The sequence below is a fragment of the Microtus pennsylvanicus genome, chromosome 2 (genome assembly GCF_037038515.1).
Source record: "Microtus pennsylvanicus isolate mMicPen1 chromosome 2, mMicPen1.hap1, whole genome shotgun sequence".
Taxonomy (NCBI): domain Eukaryota; kingdom Metazoa; phylum Chordata; class Mammalia; order Rodentia; family Cricetidae; genus Microtus; species Microtus pennsylvanicus.
Window position 1 is genome coordinate 3610524 of NC_134580.1, and position 22123 is coordinate 3632646.

The 22123-nt window shown below is 52.7% G+C and overlaps 3 protein-coding genes across 3 annotated transcripts; all 3 read right to left on the reverse strand.

The window, feature by feature from the left end:
• Window positions 1-868: 868 nt before the first annotated feature.
• Slurp1 (secreted LY6/PLAUR domain containing 1) lies at window positions 869-1967 on the reverse strand. Its single transcript, XM_075963485.1, has 3 exons — window positions 1910-1967; window positions 1445-1564; window positions 869-1023 (listed from the first exon to the last, which is right to left on the reverse strand). The coding sequence occupies exons 1-3, from the start codon at window positions 1965-1967 to the stop codon at window positions 869-871; spliced, it is 333 nt and encodes a 110-aa protein (XP_075819600.1).
• A 5755-nt stretch (window positions 1968-7722) lies between these two features.
• Lypd2 (LY6/PLAUR domain containing 2) lies at window positions 7723-9750 on the reverse strand. Its single transcript, XM_075963486.1, has 3 exons — window positions 9693-9750; window positions 8358-8477; window positions 7723-7928 (listed from the first exon to the last, which is right to left on the reverse strand). Exons 1-3 carry the CDS (start codon window positions 9748-9750, stop codon window positions 7723-7725), a joined length of 384 nt encoding a protein of 127 aa, XP_075819601.1.
• Window positions 9751-17104: 7354 nt separating this feature from the next.
• On the reverse strand, window positions 17105-21114 carry Slurp2 (secreted LY6/PLAUR domain containing 2). The gene is made up of 3 exons (XM_075959519.1): window positions 21063-21114; window positions 17691-17795; window positions 17105-17418 (listed from the first exon to the last, which is right to left on the reverse strand). Exons 1-3 carry the CDS (start codon window positions 21112-21114, stop codon window positions 17282-17284), a joined length of 294 nt encoding a protein of 97 aa, XP_075815634.1. The 3' UTR covers window positions 17105-17281.
• Between the last annotated feature and the right edge of the window lie 1009 nt (window positions 21115-22123).

Consider the following 22123-nt stretch of genomic DNA (forward strand, 5'->3'; position numbering starts at 1 on the left):
GTGGAAGGGACAGCCAGAGGCTACACTGGTGAGGGGAAGCAGCGCCACAAGACCAGAGCTCTTGGGTGCTAGGGAGTGTGAGCTCTTGGCTGGAGAGTCAGTCCCTGGGTGTGCAGTGTCCCCTCCATCCTCTGCCTTTAGGAGCAGTCCTAGCCACTGCCCCTGGGGGTGCTCTGGATCCAGCCTGGCATTGAAGTCTGGAGATGAGTAAACATTGATTCTCCCTTGATTCCCTAGCTGTGTCAAGGACGTCATATAATGGGTAGGCCATTATAAGGGTGTGCGTGTATGTGTGTGTGGCAGATTTGTGGAGATGGGCACCCCCAAGAAGACTAGGGTAGAGAGGCTGCTTGGCATATGCCTATCTCCCTCTGTGTCCTGTCGTGTTCCTGGCAGATTTGGACAGATCACAAATTCCTGGAAGCAATGAAATACAAACGTCAAGTTTCCTTCCTGGGACAGGATGACATCCAGGGTGCAGGGAGAGCTGAGGAACCTGCCCTGGACTGAGATGGGCTTAGTGTGCAGAAAGGGTGACCCAGGAGGCCCTTCTCCCCCTAGGTCTGTGTCTCTTCATCCGAGATATGAAAAAAAAAAGTCCTGCATGAGAATGAAAGTCAGGGGCCCGGAACATTTCAAAATACAGCCTGTCTTCCCTGCAGGCCAACTCTTTGGATTCCGAGTGCCCAGCAAAGACAGACGCCCCTTTATCCTCGGCTTATTTTATTTTCCACAATTTTGGGGGACAGAGTGAGCGACCTGAGGCCCCGTGAGCTCTGCTCACAGAGCCGTGCAGGCAGAGATGACTGCAGTAGCACCAGGCCCTGCCAGGAGAACAGATACAAGAGGAACAAGGCTGCCTGTGTGGCTAGAGGCCTGGCACCAAGCCTGCCTCCCCTGAATTGCAGAGGTCACGGAAGCAGCAGAAGACAGGGTGAGCAACCCCGATGCCATCAGGGTCGGTGGCCAGGCAGGAACTGGAGCAGGAGCGGGTCACCATAGGAGTGTGGTTGAAGGGGAACTCTGCAGGATGGGCAGACACCAGCGCATGAAGCCACCACAGCTTCCGTCTCACTCTGTGAACCCTTCCGTATCGTCCTGCCTTCTCAAACCCCTCCTGCAACCCGCATCCCAGATCTGCTCAACCCCCAGCTGTGGCATATTAGCAGCAGCCTCTGTGGAGCATATACACTCCTGTGTGGGGCTCTAGCCCAAGGCGCAGTAGCAAACCCCGTCAGAGCCATCCCCACTCCCCTTATCCCCATGCTACTGTCTCAGTGCGGGTACGTAAGGGGCTGTCCCTCTAAGTACACGCATGCACGCGCACACACACACACATCATTCTACCCCTCTGCCTCCTAGGTGGATGAGAGAAGCATGGTGGGGAGGTAAACCTGACCCCAGGTGGACCCCCCCACCAATCCTTGCCTGAACCCAGCCTTACCCCCGTCCACTGTCTCCAGTATGGTCTTACAGGCTGTGTCTTCCAGCTTGCACTGAGCAATATTCTTGCAGGAGTTAATGGCTGTGGGCTGCTCACAGGTGTAGCACTTGAAGGCTTCACCTGTCAAGGGTTGGGGGCGGGCACAGTCTCACCACCTAGCTCCAGGAGCCCATATTGGAGCCAGGTAGATGTGGATGAATGTGACCTCCTGAGATTCTTCAAGGCCCAGATGACTGACAGACTCAAACACCGCGTCACCATCTAAGTCTGTCTCCCTCCCTGGAGAACAGGCCATGGCCATGACTCCTGTCCAAGGGCAAAGTTGAGATCTAACACCCAGGAGGCTCATGAAGGGTCCAGAGGATGCCTTGGCCATAAAGCCTCCCAGCAGCACCTCTCTCATTAGGAGATGGGGGTAAACTGAGGCCCACAGCCTCCATGCTAGCCGCACTCCCAGCCACTCACCAGAGCCCACGCTCCAGGCTACCAAGAGCAGCAGCCTCATGGCCCAGTGAAAGGCCATTCTTCAGTGCTCGGGAGCTGGGAACCCTGGCCGGCCTCGTGTTTGAGGATTTATACTCAGCCTCCGGCTTCGGCTCCTGGGTGTTGTCAGGGCCGGCGTGACTCAATAGGGCGGCACAGGGCTAGGGATGTGGGTGGTGGATGGGAGCCATCATCACTTACCACCCTGGGGTGGGGTGCCTCTATGGACTTCTTGGGAGCCCCTGTCTGGGAGCCCTGGCCCTACTTCTGCTGCACTCGACACCCTGCCCTGTGGTCCTGGGCTTGGCTCAATTGGCCCTCTGATGAGCCTCTTGCCTCAACTATGTCTGAGTGAACCCAATAGGCCAGATAGCCCCAGTCCTGAGGACCCCTGTGCAAGGCTGCCTCAGGTCTGCCTGATCCAGAAAGCCTCACAGGAGCTGTATCCCCATCTACCTAGTTGGTACTCAAGACTGATCTGCTGTGTGCCCACAAAGTAGTGGCTGAGCCAGTATGGAAAGCAGGGAGTGGCTGGTGAGGTCTGAGTGGATATGAGGCATTAGACTAACCACAACGGCCAGACCCCTGGCCATTAATGAATAACTTTGACCAAGCTTGAGCTTCTTGCCTTCAGTCCTGGCAACAGGACTCCTCCTCCTCCCCTCCCCCTTCCCGAACTGACATCCTCTCCCCACTTTGTATATCTTTTCCTGTGCTGGGCCTGTCACATCATGGGCACACTGACTCATGCCATCTAGGCCTTCATCCTCCATATCCCTCCCCAGTTGAGGTCTCTGCCTTTTCTCTGTTCTCCAAGGTTCTAATGTATGCCCATGCGGGTGGATAGGAGGTAGGCTGATGAAGGAAGGAAAAGATGGTGGAAAGACGGGTAGATTGGTGGGTGGGTGGATGGGTGGAGGATGGGTGATGGATGGACAAGTAGATGGATGAATGCACGATGAATGGATGACTAACTGCATGGATGGATGGACGGATGGTTGGATGGACAGACGGATGGATGGATGGACGGATGGGTGGATAAGTGGGTGGGTGAGTGGATGGACAGACGAATGGATGGATGGATGGATGGATGGATGGGTGTGGGGGGTGGGGGTGGATGGACGGATAGGTGGATGGACAGACGGATGGATGGACGGATGGATGGATGGACAGACGGATGGATGGACGGATGGGTGGATAAGTGGGTGGGTGAGTGGATGGACAGATGGATGGATGGATGGATGGATGGGGGTGGGGGGTGGGGGTGGATGGACGGATAGGTGGATGGACAGATGGATGGATGGACGGATGGATGGATGGACAGACGGATGGATGGACGGATGGGTGGATAAGTGGGTGGGTGAGTGGATGGACAGACGAATGGATGGATGGATGGATGGATGGATGGATGGATGGGTGTGGGGGGGTGGATGGATGGATAGGTGGATGGGTGGGTAGATGGGTGGATGGGTAGATGGGTGCATGAATGGATAATACTTATCCTAAAATAGGGGATGGGTGACTGCATAGGTAGGCTGACAGCCTACATGTGTGTCTCTGTCAGGGGCTGGTGAGTGGGCCAACTGTTACAGACTGTCACAGCAGAGTTGGAACCTGACCTTTTGACAGAATGGGAAATTGAGAAGGAGCTCTGGGCCAGGCTCCTTGAGATTTTCTTTTGGCCTTTCAGGTCTTTCTATGTGTAGCCTTGGGGTGACCCCCTTGTCCTTCCAGACCTTTGTTCCCCCTTGGTTTTCCTGGGTTGCTAGGGAAGAAGTGACCTGGCACTGTAGGGTGAGGCTGTCATACAAGGTTTGCATGAAAGTAAAGAGAAGGTGTGGCTTGCGGAGGGAAGGACTGTAGTTCCTACCAGTTAAATAGTGGGGCTGCTCATCCCTGGGGCTCTGTCCACAAACCACACCTAGAGGCTGGGAGAAGAGCCAGGGAATGTCTGGTTCTGAAGCCTGGGAGACTGAGCCTAGAGCTGGCCTGTTGGGTGACCCAGGCCTGCTCACCAGGCACCCACTCTGGTCTCCCCCTCTTTCATCTGTAAACTGGGCAGATGAGCATCTGCTCTAGCGTGCTTAGCAAAAGTGGGTCTTTATGGCCCTATAAGGCCCCTTGTACCACAGTGCAGGTGAATGCTGAGCCCAGGGCTGGGGAGACAGCTGATAAGCAGTGCAGGCTTGTGTACTGAGGACAGGACATACTGCCATGATGCTGACCCAAGGCTGCCTGAAGGGCTTGCTTGTCGTGGCTTTGGAAAGGAGGGCTGACATCACAGGTCAGTGATGGCAGGGAAGTTGCTGGGTGGAACAGCAAGCAGGAGGGGGCACATAGCATTTTTGTGGGTGACCATGCTTCTCCTCTAGCCCCACTCCCCCAGTGGTAGGGTTGGAAAGGCAGCATTGTGTCTGGGTTGACACTGCTGGGCAGGGCAGAATTTATGTCTTTGTTTCATAGCTTCTTTGCGTGAGTCCACACCCTCACCACTGGTCCCGGGTGTAGAACCTGGAGACCAGGTTTGAGCCCAGAACAATAATGTGTAACTTAGAAGGCTGGCTCACCCTTCCCAGCCTGGGACAGAGCTTCTCCATGGATCTGAATGCTACAGATGCTGTGATGTGGCCCTGGGCCAGTCATTTCTTTGAGCCATTCTAATCTTTAAATTGGAATGATGACGGTCCTAGCCCCTGGGGTTGCTGGGATGCTGAAATGAGGGAATGTGTGTAAAACCTGCCTAAGCCAAGCAGGACTGCCTGCAGAAACCAACAGAGGCTCTGACAAGATTCCCCCAAATTATCTCTCTTGCACCTACCCTGACAGGGACCCCTAGGTCCCTCTCCAGGTCTTTCCAGGCACTGAGTCAATCCCCAGCTTTTATGCAAGCTGAAACCATGGCCTGTGCCTGTTCTCTCCAATTCAGCTGGACACTGTCTAGTCCTAGCTGTCTGCCAGATCACCCTGTCTGTTTTTGGGAGTCTGGCTCCTCCTCCTTGGCCATACCCTCTGCCTTCCACGGAAAGGTGCTGGCTAAAATGCAAATCACACCACTTGCTACTCTTCTTAGAAACGTCTGGATTTCTGCTGCCTTCAGGACAGAGTGCTCCACCCCTTGGTACGTGATGCTTGCCCTTCCTGCCTCTTGCTGGAGTATGGGCGTTGCATGTGGAGGAACATTTTTCCATTGCTCTAAGTCCCTTCTCACTCCCAACCCAGACCTGTTGAGAGCATTTGCTGGAGGAGGAAAGGAGGGATGGAAAGAGGATGAATGGATAGATGTATAATAGAATAGATGGATGGTATGAGAAGATAGATGGATGAGTGGAAGATGAATAAAATGGTAGGTAGATAGATGGAATGGTGGGTGGATGGGTAAATGAATGGATAATTAAAAAGACAGGATGGATGGGTAAATGGATGGGTGGATGGTGGACAGATGGTAGGTAAGATGGATGGGATGGACAAGTGGATGAATAGATTAAAGAATGGGTAGCCACCAGGTACAGTGGTACTTAGAAAATGGAGGCAGGAGACTCAAGAGTTCAAGGTCATCTTAAGCTCCAAAATGAGTTTGAAACCATTCTGGCTTGCATGAAACTTTGTTTCAAAAAATGGATTTAGAGATGAAATGATGATTAGGTGAAGGCTGGAGAATGGATGGGTGTATGGATGAGAAGATGATGGAGAGATGATAGGAGAGATGGGTGGAAGGATTTGTTGTGGTTAAGTGTATGGATAGGTGGGTATATAAGATGATGAGTGAATGTACGAAATAAAGGATGAATACACAGATGGGATCATGGTTGAATGAGAAACTATAAGATGTATGGAAATCAATTAATAATAGAACAAATGGATGGGAGAATGGATGGATGGGGTGATAGAGGGACGAAAGGATGGATGGATGAGTGGTGGGGTTTGTGGACAGTTGAAGTCCGAGGTGTGTTATTTCTTCCAAGGAGATCTAGGATAGTGCCATCTATATCCCTGCCTAGACTTGAACTGGCCTCTCCCCAAGGTACATATGGTTTTTCTTGTAGCCTTTTGCAGAACTCAGTTGTCACAGGCCTGGAAACCCCAGGGATGAAGAGCTCACCTCCTTTCAGGACCACCCCTACTCCCCGAAAGCCCTCTGCCTCTGATCATGTTGCTGGGGAACTTAAGTGTGGCTCCCTGCTCAGGGCAAGAGCAAGGCTGGGGATGTAAAGAGGTGGTCTGTTTCCTTCTGATTTTAAGGCCAGAGGGATGGTGTTGTGGCATGTGCTGGAGCTATCAGGCTCCAGGAAAGGGTTGGAACTTACCGTACTACTAGCCCTAGGCTGGTGTGGGCCACTGGACACCCAAATCACTTTTCCCTTCTCTGCCTAGAGCTGAATCTTCTTCCAGCTAAAGTCAGAGGCCATCAGGCCAAACTCTGCCATATCTGCTTCCTATCGGCGGTTAAACTTCCTGGATTTCCACAGTGGTCAGCCCTTGGCCAGGATGGGGACCTGCTGAAGCCCCTCACTTCTGACCAGTGAAGTAGAGAGGGGACCGACTGACAGACTTGGATTTAGCTGGTCCAAAGACAGGGACAAGTCTCTGGAAGAGAGACTCACAGTTAATGAGGTTGAGGTCAAAGAACATTATGGGTTCCACATGACCTATACCTACCTGGGCAAAAGTGGTCAACTGAACCACTTTCAGGGCAATACCCTGGGTGCTGTCCTGGGTCAGAGTTAAAACTGACCCTAGTTTTAGAAAGATCCCTGGTTATAAACAGGGACTTAATCTGTGGTCATAGACTGAGCCTTGCTTTCTGGCTATAAACTGAGCCCTGCTCTCTGGTCATAGCCACGATCTCTCATCACAGATGGGCTGTGTCCTCAGTCTCTGCGGTGGTCTGTGGGGTGCCTGTACATTTGTGAAGGCTCATGGTAAGCAAGAAAAGTCAGACGAGAAAGTGTCATGTGATGACAGGATCATGTCCCTCACCCCCCGTTGACAATGTCAGAATCACCCAGATGTGTTGCTAGCAAAATAATTGTAGATTTTCGTTATTCACAGTCTAGAAGTCTCTACCCCTCTTTTTCTTTCAGAGGCCTCCAGTCAAAAAGCCATGATGCTTGGGATTGGTTGTACCCCAAGACTTATGGTGGGTCTCACTAGACTGTCAGAGCCCTGACCCTGGGAACTGGCCCAGGACTGAAGAGCTCCCCATGAGACAAGGGTGGGGACCCCCCAAGTCACAAGAGCAGAGAGCCTCTTCTCCAGGTACGGAGTATCTTCATGGCACTTGGTCAGGGGACCCTAGTCTGGGACCAGAGCTACCCTTGGAGGTTATGACCAAGAGGAAGATCCTTGGGTCTGGGGTCAAAGATTGGGGCAATGGTTAGCTGAGGCCTAGAGCAGGGAAGGTAAGGGAGGAGATGCCTGTGAGGGGCAACAGAGCCATCTGCAGGTCAGGGAGGAGAGAGGGGGGCTCCAGCGGGAGAAGAGGAGTCTTGCCAGTGAGCTTCTCTATCCCAGCCTCTGCCCACTTGTCAAGCTCCCCTCAGGCCCTAAGACCTAGAATATAGCAATCACCTGATCTGCACGGGTGCTCCAAGCCTGGTGACTGTCTTTGATTATGATTTTAAACTTTAGGATACAGGAGAGAATAACAGGGATGGAGATGGAGTCAGACGTAGGAAGGCAGGTCGGTACCCAGAAAGGAGACTCAAGAGGCTGATGTGATTGGCCATTGTACTTCTTCAAGGCATCAGGGAACGGGGCTGTCAGGGATAAGAGGGTAGAGCCAGATGGCCATGGTTTTACAGAAGGAGTTCCAGGAGAAAGGTAAGTACCAGGGCAAGGACCAGGCCACCAGGACTGTACAGGGTGGGTGCTCCATCCACGTTGCATAGATCGGAATTGCAGCAGGACACTGGCCGGGTTAGGCCAATGCCATCCACGTCTGAGGGTTCACACTTGCTGGCACAGGACTTGGTCACCGTGGAGTCCCCCAAGAAAGGGAACACTGTAGGATGCAGAAAGCGTCAACCAGACTAGTCAGTCCTGTACTGCCTCCATGCCCCAAGCCCAGTGGCCACCTGCTCTAGGCTCACCCACCCTACTGGCCTAGATTCCCCTTTCACCAGGACCATTGAGTGCCTGGGACATACAAAGGGCACCTGTGGCAGCTTGCATTGGTCTGTAGGGTGATTTCTATGTAACACAGAATGTAAAACCCAAGCCGCAAGACAGCCAGCCCTTCCCACGGGCTTCCAACCAACAGCAAGTGCCTCCCATCACAAGGGGAGAAGGGAAAAGAGGGAGGCCTGACGGCTGGGACAGAAAGTCTTCTAGTGGAAATGGTGGAATGGTGAGATCCCAGCTGGCCAAGATGGCTGGTCTGGAGGGACTGTAGCGCTGGACCCCAGTTCTGTCTCATCCGGAACCTACTGACCAATCTCCCGGGAGTAGAGCGTGGTCTTGCACATGTTTTCGTTGATGTGGCAGGCGGTGATGGTGACACAGTTGGACGCACTCACAGGATCCGGACAGGTATAGCACTTCAAGGCCATAGCTGAGAGAGAGGCGACAGGAGGACAGTGAACAGGCCTCGCTATTCCAAAACTCCAGAAACTGCCTGCGGGTAATGCCCAGCTCTGCCACGGAGGCTTAGTATAAGGAGACCAGGGCACTAGCCAGGGGCCAACTGCCTGCTAACCAAGCTCAGGGATGATACCATGACCATTGAACTAGGGTCTTACAGAAAACACTTACAGAATGTGCCTCGGAACAGTGGGCTCAGTTTGGAGCCAGAATGAGGACAGCTACTTTGGAATGATCATACACACACACACACACACACACACACACACACACACACACCCCACAGCCACAGGCCAGTTTTATGCAGACATTGTTAAGGCAGCTGCCATTCCACTTTCTTATCACTAACTATCCTGCTAAAGGGCCGCCTGTCCTGGGCTCGGGCAAGCAGATCCTTGGAGCACTGTGTGGAAGCTGCACCTAGAAGCTCACAGGTGCCAGCTTGGCAAAGGTGCCCCCCAGACTGGGGGGGTGCAGGTCTAGAGCCTGGATGGAAGGTACCACACATTGTTTGCCAACATCCTAACCCCAATCCCGGGGGCCCCAGTATGCTTGACTGTCTCCAACTGGTCCAAGCAATTCAGATTCGTAGGGAAGTTATCTCCCCTCTCCCCCAGTGACCTGGTAGGGCTTCTGCCTCTGGCCAATTCAATCTCTGGAGATGCGGGACCACCTGGCTTTAATCCACACCACGGAGCACCTAACTAGTTGAGTGCCAGCATTCTATAGACATCTTGTGTTCTCTTAAACCCTGAGTCCAGTGGTCACTCCATCTCTGGATATTTCTGGGTCCGCTTTCCCCCTCTACATCTCTGTTGTACCCAGACTCCCAGACAATCTGTCCCAGTGTTCCAGGCCTTCCCTCTCCTCCACTCATGGTCACCTCCTCTCTGGATATTTCTGGATCCACTTTCCCCCTCTACATGACCAGAGTGCCTGACAGTCTGCCCCAATGTCCCAGATTTCCTCTGTCCTCCGTCTCAAAGACTTTCCCTAGAAAACATGCTAATATCCTGTGGCTCCCAGATGGTACCTCGGACTTTGCCACTGGCTTCTGCCCACCTGATCTGTCCAGCTCTGCCTTCTTCTTCTCTAACACCCACCCCATTAGGTACCCTCTCTGAGGACGGTCCCAGGAAGCACAAAACCTGCCACCCCATGCTCCCCCATGCTCCACCGTGCTCACCAAGCTCCCCGCAGGTGGCCAATACCAGTACCAACAGCACCATCCAGGTCCCCTTCATAGTCCCAGTGCCCAGTGCTCACTGAGGCCTGCCAGGTGGGGTTGCTCAAAGGCCTATAGTGGTGGTCTGACCGGTTGGCAAACCAGATTAGAAGGGGATCAGATTTCTGCAGGGCCTGCCCTGCCTCCTCACCAACACCCCATTCTGCAGGGCACTCCTTACACTCCTTCCTCACCCCCCCCCCCCCCGCTGCCCCAAGACCGTTCTTTCAGCTCCACCACCCAAAGTAGTCATTCTATCCCTCCCTGGCCCTAGGGCTGCTTTCCTCTCCCATAGGGTGCCCTTTCCCACCACCCCTGGAGACTCCTACCCAAGGGAATCATCCAGATTCCTCCTTCTGGGACAGGTTAGGGGGCTCCAGTCTGCACAGAATGGGGCAGTGGGGTTTGGGCTCTCCTGCCCACTTCCTGCTATCTTAAAGACCCTTTACCTTGTGGCCAGCTACTGTCTGCAGAGCAGAGCAATGGCCTGGATGCCCTCCTTTCCGAGATGAACAGAGCCTTCCCGGATCCTCTGAAGTAGTCAGAAGGTGGGGGTGCTGCATTGCCACTGACAACAAATCTAGAGTTTGCTCAAAGGCCTAAGGAACAAAGACAGAACTTGCTTGATCACCAGGAAGGTTTATGAGAGAAGGGTGAGATGGGGAGGCCCAGGATTGCTTTAGGGGCCACTATTCCATGTTGTCTGGAAGGCCATCCACTCTGTGCACCTTGATCTCACATGGCCCATGGGCTGATCTAAGGCAGGACTTCCATGGGCCCATATACGTCCCTCTAGCTCCCTCCACTGAGGGTCGAGGGGTTGGGGCAGTGGTTCTCAACCTGGGGCTAACCACCCCTTTGGCAAACCTCTCTCCAAAAATGCTTACATTATGAGTTGTGATAATAGCAAATTTACAGAATGAAGTAGCAATGAAAATAATTTTATGGTTGGGGGTCACCACAACATGAGGAACTGTATTAAAGGGTCACAGCATTAGGAAGGCTAAGAACCACTGGGTTGGAGGAAAGGAAGTCCTCTCTCTCTCTCTCTCTCTCTCTCTCTCTCTCTCTCTCTCTCTCTCTCTCCCTTCCCCCCTCTCTCTGTGTCTGTGTGTCTGTGTGTCTATGTGGTGTCCTTGCCACAGACAGGAAGCTGTGACAGGGATCCCCATGACCTGGCAGCTACCAGCTCTCTGATTCTCCACAAACATCACCTTAGAGGACCTCATCGCAGTTGAAAGTGTAGGGGTGGGGGCACAGCGGCTAGATTCTTTGCTAGTGGTTGAGACCACACTGTTGCTGGGCCTCCTGGGAGGCTTTTTGTGGGGTGCCCAAACCTCACTTCTGTCCTGGTTCTGCTCGTGCTGCCTCACAGCCACGGGTGTCTGTTCTTGCTTCTGCCCTGCCCTTCCAGTTGAAGGGATCTCTGTGAGTCTCCATCGTGGCCCATTTATGGTCCCAAGGATTTCTGCTAAGGAGCGCCACTGGGGTCTGGCTTCACTCTGCCTGGGAGATCCCCATTTACCAAGGCACCAGACAACCACGGTGCTTTCCCTGCCTAGCATGAGTCAGAGACTCAGCCTCCCGACTGTATTTTTCCTCATGACAGTTCTGGAGGGACAGAGTGCTAATTAATTTTACTGTGGCTAAAAAAACTAGGCTCCGAGAAGCTAATTGGCTAAGACCAGGTCACCTAGCAAGACAGACAGCATCCCAAGCCTATCTGACTTTGCAAATCATTCACCACGCATGGTCATACCACAGAGCAGTGGGCACGGATGTGCAGAAGTTAACTGGATTAGAGAGTCCACTCTACACCCATGTGTCCTTAGACTGAACCCAGTTCCTCCAGCACACCCAGCTCAGCTCAAGCTCCTACCTGCCTCAGGCCCAGGGGCCCCACCTCTGCCTTAACCCCTAGAATATACCTGTCCCCTAGGCGTCTCTGCCCTTAGAGTTTCCACCCACTGTGCTGTGAGAGCCAGGCTATACCTGGGAAGTTTCCACCATGGGGAGGGAAGAATGTAGCCCAGCCAGGGTCTGGGCTGTCTCTGTCTGGAAGGCCTCTGTTCTGGGAGAGCCACACCCTTCCCTTCTCAATTCCAGGAACCTTTGGATAAAAGCTTAATGCGTGACTAGAATCAAGGCTCAGAACGTAACCTGATCAAGACTCAGAGTATAAAGGGATCAGGGCTCAGAGCCTGTGACCAGGGTCAGGGCTCAACGCTAGAACAAGATCAGTTCTCTGAGTGTACAGGGGTAAGGCATGGTGATTAGGATCAGGAGTTAGTATATAACCAGGATCAGGTCAGAGTATGACTGGGGCCAGGCCTTACATGTGTCTGGACTTTGAGCTCTAAGGGAAACTGTGGAGGACCTCTGCAGCACTGCCACTACGCTAGGACATTGTGGGGCTCTCCTGGGGCTATTGACATTGAGGAGTCATGCCTGAGCTGTGAGTCAGTCAGATCTCACCTTTCTGTCCCTCTCACACTGCACAGCCTACTAGTTTTCTGGGCAAACCCAGACTCTGCGGTGGCAACTCTCTCCAGACCTTGTCTGGACCACCTCCCTCCAGATGCAGCATTAAGAAAATGCACTGGTGTGGTGGATGGGAAGAAACTTGAGCAGGGACACTGAGGGCACCCATTCGTGCCTCTGTCTCTCAATGGAGAGCAGCAGCAGAGACCTGGCTCTGGAAGTCTGGGAAAGGGAGCCCTGGTTACTACCCCGAGCCCAGGACAAGCAATGGAGGGAGGTTGGAAGATGCTCTCTTGAGTCATAAAGCCCTGCCTCTGCCTTCCCTGTCCTCACTCAATGCCGTAGCTCTTCCTTTATCCTCTCACACATCTCCCAGAGGACATCTATAAACCCCGTAAGCACCTCTGCTCTGTGGATCACGAGATAGTCACAGTTTCGTCCTGAAAGTGGGGCAGTAGACGTCTCAGTACCTACCCTTTCCACCCACCAGCCAGACGTCAGAGGAATGTCTCTAGAAGGACAGAGTTTGGTCTCAGGGGAGCTGGAACCACATGTCCACAGGCTCACTGTCCCTGGAAACATAACCACCTTAGTCCTCACTACTGTAGATCAACCTTTCCAGGAGGCGTCCAGGAAGGGAAACTTGGCGGTAGCCCTTCCCAAAGGGCCTAGGAGGTCCTCAGAAGAATCAATTAAAGAGATCACCAGATTCTGACATCTGGCCTCAGACTCCCAAACTGCACTTCAGCCTGCTAGCCAGCCCCTCTCCTGAAAGTCTGCCTCGAAGTCTCTGATTTTGCAAATCCATCACCGTGCGTGGCCATGGCTACCCAGCAGTGGGCACAGATGCGCTGAAGTTAGCTGGATTAGACAAGAGACACAGGCATCTACAGACGCAGCATCCGGCAAACTCCAGGCTTAGAGTCTACCAATGTCCTTCCAAGGAGCAGCACCGGAGGCCCCTCCCCCCAGGCCTCACCCACTGCTTCTCTCTCTTGGTCACAGCCTTGATAATAAGGTGACAGCTCTCTCCTGTCACTCCACCTCAGCATTTTTCTTTGCTTGGCCTCTCTGTGTGTCCTCTGATCACTTCCTGTGGCACTGCCCTGTGGCACACGTGGAGGGTGGTGTGCTTCTTGGCATGTGAGGCAAATATTTCCTTCTCGGTCTTCTGCCTTTCAATTCTGCCTAACAGCCTCCTCTCCCAAGTCTCCTCACGTAACCCAGCTGGCCTGAACCTTTAGTCCCAGTCTTTCAAGTACTAGGAAGCTTCCATGAGTATTATTTTACAGATTCTTATATAATAATTTATGACTCCCAATTTAGATTTTGCATCTTGTTTATCTTCTTTTTTTGTTTTATTTTTGCTTGTTTGTTTTTGTTTTTCGAGACAGGGTTTTTTTTGGGGGGGGGTAGTCCTGGCTGTCCTGGAACTCTGTAGACAAAGCTGGCCTCGAACTCACAGAGATCCACCTGCCTCTGCCTCCTGAGTTAGGAATTAAAAATGTGTGCCACCACTGCCTATCTTTTTCTTTTTAATTTTCAGTGGCTTTCTTGACTGTATCTCATATACCTGGCAACTCAGACATTTCGAATTATATCAGTTGCTGAGTGTGCTGCTGCCCACCTGTAATCTCTGCATTTGGGTGGCTGATAAGTGATTGCCATGGGTTCAAGGCCAGCCTGGGATACATAGTGACATCCCACTACTGAGCTCAATAGCTTTGGCATAGCCACAGATATCCGCAAACACCACTAGTTGTGATGACATGCTCCATTATCTCAGAAAGGAAGCCCATGCTCTTAGCTATCGAACCATCCCTCCATTCCTGCAACATTGTGAAAGTACCCTTGGTCTTCAGCCAAGTTTCTTGACACGCAGCTCCTTAAAACTCTTGGAAACCCTGTAGCAATTAGAGTGTCTTTTAAAAGTTGATGAATGACAAGTGGAGGGATGCCCCTTGTTAGTTCCAGGATGGGGCTGGCCACCTAAGAGACACCTGCACAATTAGAGGGTGGGGACTTTTATCCCCACCCAAGTCTCCTCTGGAGTCAGGAGAGGAACTGAAAGGTAAACCGATCACCTTAGCTAATGATGTAATCAATGATGCCCACATGATGAAACCTCCATAAAACCAAAGGGACAGGACTCTCAGCCTCTGGGTTGCTTAACACAGGAGAATCTGGGCCTCTGAGGAAGATAATGAGAAAGTACTCATGCCTGGAGACGCAGGGAGGCTCTGACATTCCTTAGTGAAACCCGAGAATTCAGGCAACACTTTTACACACTCTTTAAATCAAGGACATGACCAAAAATGCCAAAATTACTGTATGGAGAGACACAGAGGGTGAAGGGTGTGAGATGGGCATAGCCTGGGGGCAGAGCTTCGACCTGTAGGATCTGATGTGGGCTATGCGTAGTTGGTATCTGAGTTGTATTGGAGAATGGTCAACTGAAGCCCACTGCAGGATTGATGGCTGGAAAAAAAATCCCAGGATGAGAACTTTTTTGTAAAACCCCATAATCCTAGGCACGAGCAGGAAGTTGTGAAGGGAGTGGCCCTGTCCTGTCTGAGCCCTGCCAAAGGTTCCTTGCTCAGCACGCACCCTGTTCTTTGCAGGCCTAGCACAAGACACCCTGACTTCTGTAACTGCAGCAATTCAGACAAAGGTACCTTGGACATCACAGCAGAGTCACTGCTGACCAGAGTGATCAAGCCCCTGCCCACATTTTCTTTATTTTATTTTATTTTATTTTATTTTTGGTTTCTCGAGACAGGGTTTCTCTGGTTTTGGAGCCTGTCCTGGAACTAGCTCTTGTAGACCAGGCTGGTCTCGAACTCACAGAGATCCGCCTGCCTCTGCCTCCCAAGTGCTGGGATTAAAGGCGTGCGCCACCACCGCCTGGCTCCCTGCCCACATTTTCAAGGCCAACAGACGCTGCCCAAGCAGCTTAGGCACACTTCTCCCGCTCTCCTTCCTCTCTGCCACAGCCTCTGTTGCTATGTCATGTGTTCCCACCCTAGTACTCAGAGAACCTTTCTGATATCTAGGGTGACCAAAGAAATGTACAAGCATCTTGGTGATCAGAGATGCTTAATGGTGCAGCAGAAGGAAATGCTTTGGAAGTCTCCTCCTGCCCTGTACACCTGCCTCCATCTGTTTCCAGTCTGCCTTAAATCCCGCCATCTCATGCAGAGTCCTGGAGAATGCAGTGTTCAGCAGTGTTTTCAAAGGCCAGCTCTGCAAGAGTGCGGGTCAGTGCCTCACTCCTATAGGCTGCTGACAAGGATTGTGTGGCCTGAGGGATGTCACATTGTATACATGCATCCACAGTGATGGGTATGTGGGTTTCCACCCTGTGGTTGCTGGGCGTGAACAGCTCTGCTCTGAGCAATTATGGGCCAGTTTCCAGGGACATGTTTCTACTTCTGTGTGTAAGTCCAGGGGCACCCCTTCCGGGTCATAACCAGAAACCGGGTTTAATCGTTCAATTAATCATTTGTAAGCCCAGAGTCATGTTTGAGGCCTAGCAATTAAAGAATTTCTTTTCAACCATGCAGGATGCTGAGCCAGCCTGGGCTCTACATTGAGTTCAGTTCCCCAAACGAACAAGGTCTTTATTTTCACTTTGAAGTCTCTGATTTGACTGAAGTGTTTTTTGCACTGGTGAGAGAGGTCTGGACGCATCTCTACTTGGCTTTGCATCTGGATACCAATGTGCAGCTAGCCGTCCTTCCCACACTGCCCTGAGCAGCACCGTTGCTCATTTGGGCACTGAGAGCATGAGCTTCCTTTTTTCTGGGTTTTGGCTGATGCTGAGGCCCCAGCTTTCTGTCAGCTACTCTTTGCTTGGCCATTGTCCTCATGGGTGTTGCCCCTTTTACAAGGGTTTATTTTCTTAAAAACTTTGCCAAGCTGAGAACAAGCATGTCGAGGTCAGGGCCTGCCTCTGTGTTACCTGCCAGGTACCAACTGTGACTTCCCTCTGTGGTCCCGAAACTAAGAGGCTGAAACTTATCTCCAGACGTGGCTGGGAGCCGGTGGGTAAATATTTACCGAGTAACTTCCACAGATTCTGGATGTCTAACTGCTGTGTCCAGACTAAGGTGAGTGAGTGGTTATACTGTCTGGGTGGCTCTCTCCAAACCCAGGGCCACACAGGGTCTGATAGATGGGCAGCCTTTTGGGAGACACAGGCAAGGTGAACCAGGCAAGGACGTGGTAGGAAAGACAGAACAGGACAAGGTACCAGAGACATAAGGCCAAGAAGGTAGCTGGGTTCCCCGAGAGCTACTGACTATAGAGGTGGATGATCCCCAAAGGGCTGTGGTGAGTAAATACCTCTCCTCTTCTGCAGAGACCTCCTTCTCCACCCGCTCAACTGTGGGTCTGTAGGAGGCTTCTGGAGTCTCATTCAGAGTAAAGGTGCTCAATGGGTCTGGGTCAGAGATCCTTCCAGTCTTTAAGCCCAGGTCAGGGTACTCCTCAAGTGTCCCAAACTCCAGATCGAGGGTACTCTCACTTCCAAGTTGGAGTGTTCCTCAGCCCCCAGCCCCTTTTCTGGGCCCCAGACTCACGTTGCTGGGCTTCTGAAGTGCCTACAGCCTCAGCTCTTCCTCACAGCCTGCTCAAGAGCAGTACCGCCATCTGCAGCCCCTGTGCCTTTCAGACCCCGTGTCTGCCTAGACATAGGTAGGCTTTTGGTAGAAGAGAGGTCAGTGGGGGTTGCAGCAGACAGCCTGGGCCCAGGAGGCCGTGACTGATAAGAGACGGGACAGGGTTAAGAGACTGCCTGAATCCGGTGCCTGGAACACTGCTTCCATTGGACAACTTACACCGTGTGTTCCAGCTGCTTTTATTGAAAGATTTGTTGACACTGAGGGTGGCCCACAGTGGATCAGGGCCTTAAGTTTGTACCACAGTGGATTTACGCAGGATTTCACTCAGAACTTCCTAAGGAAGTCTGAGTTGGGGTGGGGGGGGCTTTGGGCTGGCCAGGCTGGAATGATCCCCAAGGACCAGGCCTGGGCATGGTTCCGTGGGGCCAGCTGGCAGTGAGAGTGTGGTCAGTCCCTGTTGCAGAGATTTGATTGGCAGCAAACGATGGATACGTGAGGACCCAAGCCCAAGCTGGCAACATCAGGGCAGCCGCTGTAGCACATCTTCGTCACCAGAGGCAAGTCTGTGAAGCTGATGGGAGCTCCTAAGGGATGAGAGAGACCGTGGTGCTTTCTGAATCCCTGAGATGCCCAAACCTCTACCACATTCGCCATTGTGCTGAGTGTCACCCCCTGGGCACCAATAGCCCCTGCCAGGCCCCTGCCCACCCCCTGCCCCAGTCAGGGACTGCCAGACATCTTTCCACTCTGTTTCATGTCAGTTGACCACCACATTGACTTTGGGCTCTGCCTGCCCAGTGAGCCAGCTCTCTGTTCAAGAAGGGAGTGTCCAGCCCACCCCTCCCACCACACTCACGGGTGCCAATGATGACGCAGTGGGTGGAGCTCCTTGGGCATCTGGACGGGTGGGAACATCCTCCAAACCCCTTGCAGATGTGACACTGCATGCCCTGTGTTGTAGCTATAGGCAGACAGAGACAGGGGCAGCCAGTGAGCAACTCCCGCAGAGGATGACACCCGCTCTTGTACCCAACACTCTGCTTCCATCCTCCACCAGCCCCAGGGCTCTGTAGCCCAGCTTCCCAGCCCTCATCTGTGGTGCAAAGCCCCTCTGGAAGGAGGGAGAAGTGAAACCCTGGTGCTCAGCCTATTACTGTGAGAGATACAAGTGACCATGTTGGAACCAGCTGGCCTGTGTCCCTCTGCTCAGGACACCAAGGGCTGGATGGAGCAGAGGTGAGAGCTCCTAGGGGAGAGGAATGCAGGTCCAGGCTCCTGAAGACCGGGGTGGGGGAGGAATGGGGATCTGAGACTGAGACTTTAACCACACTCCCCTCCAGGGACCTGAGAAAGGTCATTTATACCTCTTGGTATAAATGTTCCATGGGTGGTGTTGGTGGGGCCTTTACCACGCATGGCCAGGCAGAAGGAAGGTGGGAGTCCACGGAGCTCTGTTTGCCACCCTGACAAATGGTGCATCACTATTCTTGCATCCAGCCCAGGGGTTGCCCATCAGGAAAGTGGCCTACCACACTCTCTCATGCTTCCTTTGGAGTTCCTCATCTGTCTCCCTGCCCTTTCCCTCTGCATCTTTCTGGTGCTTCCTTAAGCTCCCTTCTCTGGATTCCCTAACCCCACACCCAGCCCTGGGTACCCTCCAGCACCGTGCTGCTGCAGGTTTCCCTGGGCGAGTCCAGAGCTGACGCTGAGCGGGGAAGTTCCTGGTCCTTGCCCCCTCCTACCTGGGCCACCGAGTAGCCAGGGAGAGTAGAGATCCCCCTGGGACTCCTACAGCCACATTTCTACCAGACCTCACAGGGAAGTATGCCGGTCAGTTCTGGCCGGTCTCAAAGGCCAGTCCGTCATCCTATACACCATGGAGCAGGTGACAGACAGGAAGTCCATACCATAGCAAGGTCCCCACCACCTGCCTTGACTGTTCACCACCCCTGCAGAGCAAGCTGAGACCTTGCCAGGGACACAAAAGGTAGCAACAAAAGCCCCCAAGCCTGCTACGGCCCCATGGATCTTAAAGACACTGAACAGACTGTTCACCAGATAGGGAGGGACTTAGACAGCAGCTGACTGGGACACCAAAGGAACAGGCAAAGCGCTGGGGAGAATTGGACTGGTACTGCCTCTTGTTCTTCTTCCTCTCCATGTCTCCTAACTTTGTCCAGGCTCATCTTTCCATCATCCATGTAGCACAAGCTAGCTCAGAGGCCATGCCAGGGAACCTCCTTTGATGTACATGCTGGCCTTGTTATTTTCATGATTAACACTATCTCCACACTCTTATTCACTGGGGTTCTGGAGAGGAATGGGGATCCCTTCCCATTCCCAGTGTCCCCAAGTATCCATCACGCTGCATCCTCCTGCACTGATGAGTCCCAGGAGTAAGTGAATGAATCAATGATTTCTAGGAGTTGGGGCAAGAGCTGGGTCATTAAGAGAAAGAATAACTGCCCCTCTTGGGTTGTGTGTGTGTGTGTGTGTGTGTGTGTGTGTGTGTGTGTGTGTGTGCTTGTCAAGGAGGCCAGGCAGGTTTAGCTCTCAGAAAGAAATTGGTTCTTGGATGCAGTGATAGGTCATGGGGACAGACCCCGGGATGGTACTTGCTTAGGGAGAAAAAGGACTAGCTGGGCAGTGGTGGTGTACACCTTCAATCCCAGCACCCGGGAGGCAGAGGCAAATGAATTTCTGTGAGTTCGAGGCCAGTCTTGTCTACAGAGTGAGTTCCAGGACAGGTTCTAAAGCTACACAGAGAAATATGGTCTCGAAAGAAAGAAAGAAAGAAAGAAAGAAAGAAAGAAAGAAAGAAAGAAAGAAAGAAAGAAAGAAAAGAAAGGGGAGAAAGAGAGGGCTTTGGAGAAGAGGATGCGAGGGGATGGGGTGAGCCTTGGGGGAGCAGACTCCACCATGTTCAGTCCCGCTGCAATGTTGCCCGTCCAGTTGACTCCTTCCCATCCTATTTGTTCACTCTGAGACAAGCTTAGGATGTAGCTCACCCTTCTCTGGCTGCTTCAAGCCCTGGGGAGACGGCATTGCCCCTGGATGACAGAGCAGGTGCCAGAAAAGATGTAGGACGTGGAGTATGCTGAGAGAGGCACATGGAGCCTGGCTCTCTCCAACTTCCAACTGTCCAGCCTTGAGAATTTTGTCTTGAGTGGGCAGGTATGATTTCCATAGAGGAAGGGGCAGGGAGGTCCCAGTGTAGAAAGTGGTCTCAGGCTCACAGACGCTCCTGAGATTTTCAGGTTAAGACAGAGAGGGTGACTGGCCCATGGCTGAGCATGCCCTCCGAAACCTTAGCCCTGATAGTGACAAAAACCTCTCAACTCTGAGCTCAGGACTATCAGAGATCTGGTCTCTCCTGAAGGGTTTGAGGGAACATTTGGGGGTCAGAGAATCCCCGTGAATCCCGGTCTAAGAAGGGTGAAGTACAGCCAGCGGTGTACACATAGATCTCCCACCCCATCTCAGGTGAACCCCAGGTCCTGGAGTGTTCCCACCCATGGGTGGAAACTGAGGTTTTTCTAGGTGAGGCCTCTGGGAGCTGGGGCTGGCGAGTTTAGAACATAAGTTGCTGCTGGACAACAGGGCCAACTGTTTCTTTGTTCAGGCATTGGTTGTGGTTGGATACAGGAACCAATTAGGCTCTCCTAATTGATGTCAAGACCAGGCATAGACAGTGATATTTGGAGGTGTCCCTGGGAGGCCATCAGCAAGCACTAGGGGTCAAAGCCTCTATTACTGACAAATGAAACTAGGTTATAGAAGTCTGATGGGACTGAAGTTAAGAGGATGAAGTTGCCCAAGGAAGGTGGAAGAGAGAATCTAAGCAAGGAGGTTGGGGGGGGGGGTGCATCAGGAGAGAGTGGCTGCAGACCTGTTGGAGCTCTAGGACTGGAGGAGGGAAAAGTGGCAGAGGTGTGCCATGCCTGTGTGGGTGCAGCGGTGCTGCTATGGAACTGGAGAGGCCTGGGGTGGCTTTCAAACTGAGCGGTGAGCTGAGGACTGCAGAGGGGTGCTGAGTCCAGAGAAAAGGGCTTAGGAATCTGGGAATGCCAGTGGCAGAGGACAGAGGCTGGCGGGCAGGGAGGCTCTTGGTGTCCAGCATAGGGAGAGGAAAGACGAAAGGGGTAACCCCAAGGGTGAGTGGTGGCCCAGGATGGAAGGACAGGAATAAGTCAGTGCAGTAGAGAAAGTGGCCACACCCCCAACTCACCTAGTTCCAGGCTCAAGACCACGGCCAGAAGGAACCAGAAGAGAAGCCTCATGTTCTCCGTGTTAAGGACTAGATTTACTCCTTGGCCACCCCTTATACCTGCTTGTGGATCCTGCTCCACCCTTGGCTCCCATAGCTGCTGGTTCCCAGCCCTGAGTCACTGCTACCTGGCTCAGATGGGAGCTGGCAGAGATTGCTGCTGTGTGACCTCAGGGAGCCTGGTACAATTTCGCAAGCCTTCTTCCCTCCTCTGTGGAGCAGGGATGTCCCAACCATCAGGCCCAAGGCTCTCGATAGAGGCCTTGTGCAGGCTGGACGTTCAGTGCAGGTCCACCTCACCCTGGAGCTGCTCAGAGGGCATGGCATAAGAGTAGCCCTCCCTTCCCCTCACAGGTGTGAATGGAACCAGGGCCAGGTGAAACTACGATGCCTCAGCCATGGTGGTAGGGATTTTGAGTTTCCTCATCAGCTAAATCAGGATTCGGTCCTGTCCTGTCCTGTCCTGTCCCTTCCAGGACTAAGAAACTCAGGAGAAGTATGGCTATACACATGGTCCTGGGCACAAGGGGTGAGTGTTACCTATCAAGGGATGGTACTGGCATGGCACCAAGGAAACTAAGTCCTGTGGTTTATGCCCAGTGGCAAGCAGGAGGGGGGAGCAAAGACTTTGGTGTTAAAAAGGTTCCAGGTTGGGGTAAGAGACACAAGTGACAGATAGCAGGGCAGGGGTCATCCTGCTATAGACAGGGGTATAGTCGCTTAGGACAGGCAGGAGATCCCATGTGTCTGCTCTGGCTGTCCAGGTGGCTTTATTTACTTCTGTGCTTTATGGGGCACCCAAACCTGGGGGTTGGACAGGATACTGAGAGGGGGGCTGGTGGAGTCAGACTCTCTTCCTGAGAGCTAGGTAGCAAGGAAGTGGGATCAGAAAGCAAAAATCCAGAAGGCAGAAGTAGCATGTGTATATGTGTGTCCTGTCTTTTCCTATGCAGTTCCTCAGTCTACCCCTGGGCTTGTTGGTCCATCAATGGGAACTGGCGGGTCTGCCTCTTTTCACAGAA

Coding starts and splice junctions, on each gene's coding strand:
- Slurp1 (XM_075963485.1), bottom strand. CDS start 1,967: ATGGCCTTTCACTGGGCCATGAGGCTGCTGCTCTTGGTAGCCTGGAGC. Junction 1,565..1,909: donor AGCCTGGAGCGTGGGCTCTG/GTGAGTGGCTGG, acceptor AACCCTTGACAG/GTGAAGCCTTCAAGTGCTAC. Junction 1,024..1,444: donor ACTGGAGACAGTGGACGGGG/GTAAGGCTGGGT, acceptor CCCATCCTGCAG/AGTTCCCCTTCAACCACACT.
- Lypd2 (XM_075963486.1), bottom strand. CDS start 9,750: ATGAAGGGGACCTGGATGGTGCTGTTGGTACTGGTATTGGCCACCTGC. Junction 8,478..9,692: donor GGCCACCTGCGGGGAGCTTG/GTGAGCACGGTG, acceptor CCTCTCTCTCAG/CTATGGCCTTGAAGTGCTAT. Junction 7,929..8,357: donor GCTCTACTCCCGGGAGATTG/GTCAGTAGGTTC, acceptor TGCATCCTACAG/TGTTCCCTTTCTTGGGGGAC.
- Slurp2 (XM_075959519.1), bottom strand. CDS start 21,114: ATGAGGCTTCTCTTCTGGTTCCTTCTGGCCGTGGTCTTGAGCCTGGAA. Junction 17,796..21,062: donor GGTCTTGAGCCTGGAACTAG/GTGAGTTGGGGG, acceptor GTCTGCCTATAG/CTACAACACAGGGCATGCAG. Junction 17,419..17,690: donor CTGCGTCATCATTGGCACCC/GTGAGTGTGGTG, acceptor CTCATCCCTTAG/GAGCTCCCATCAGCTTCACA.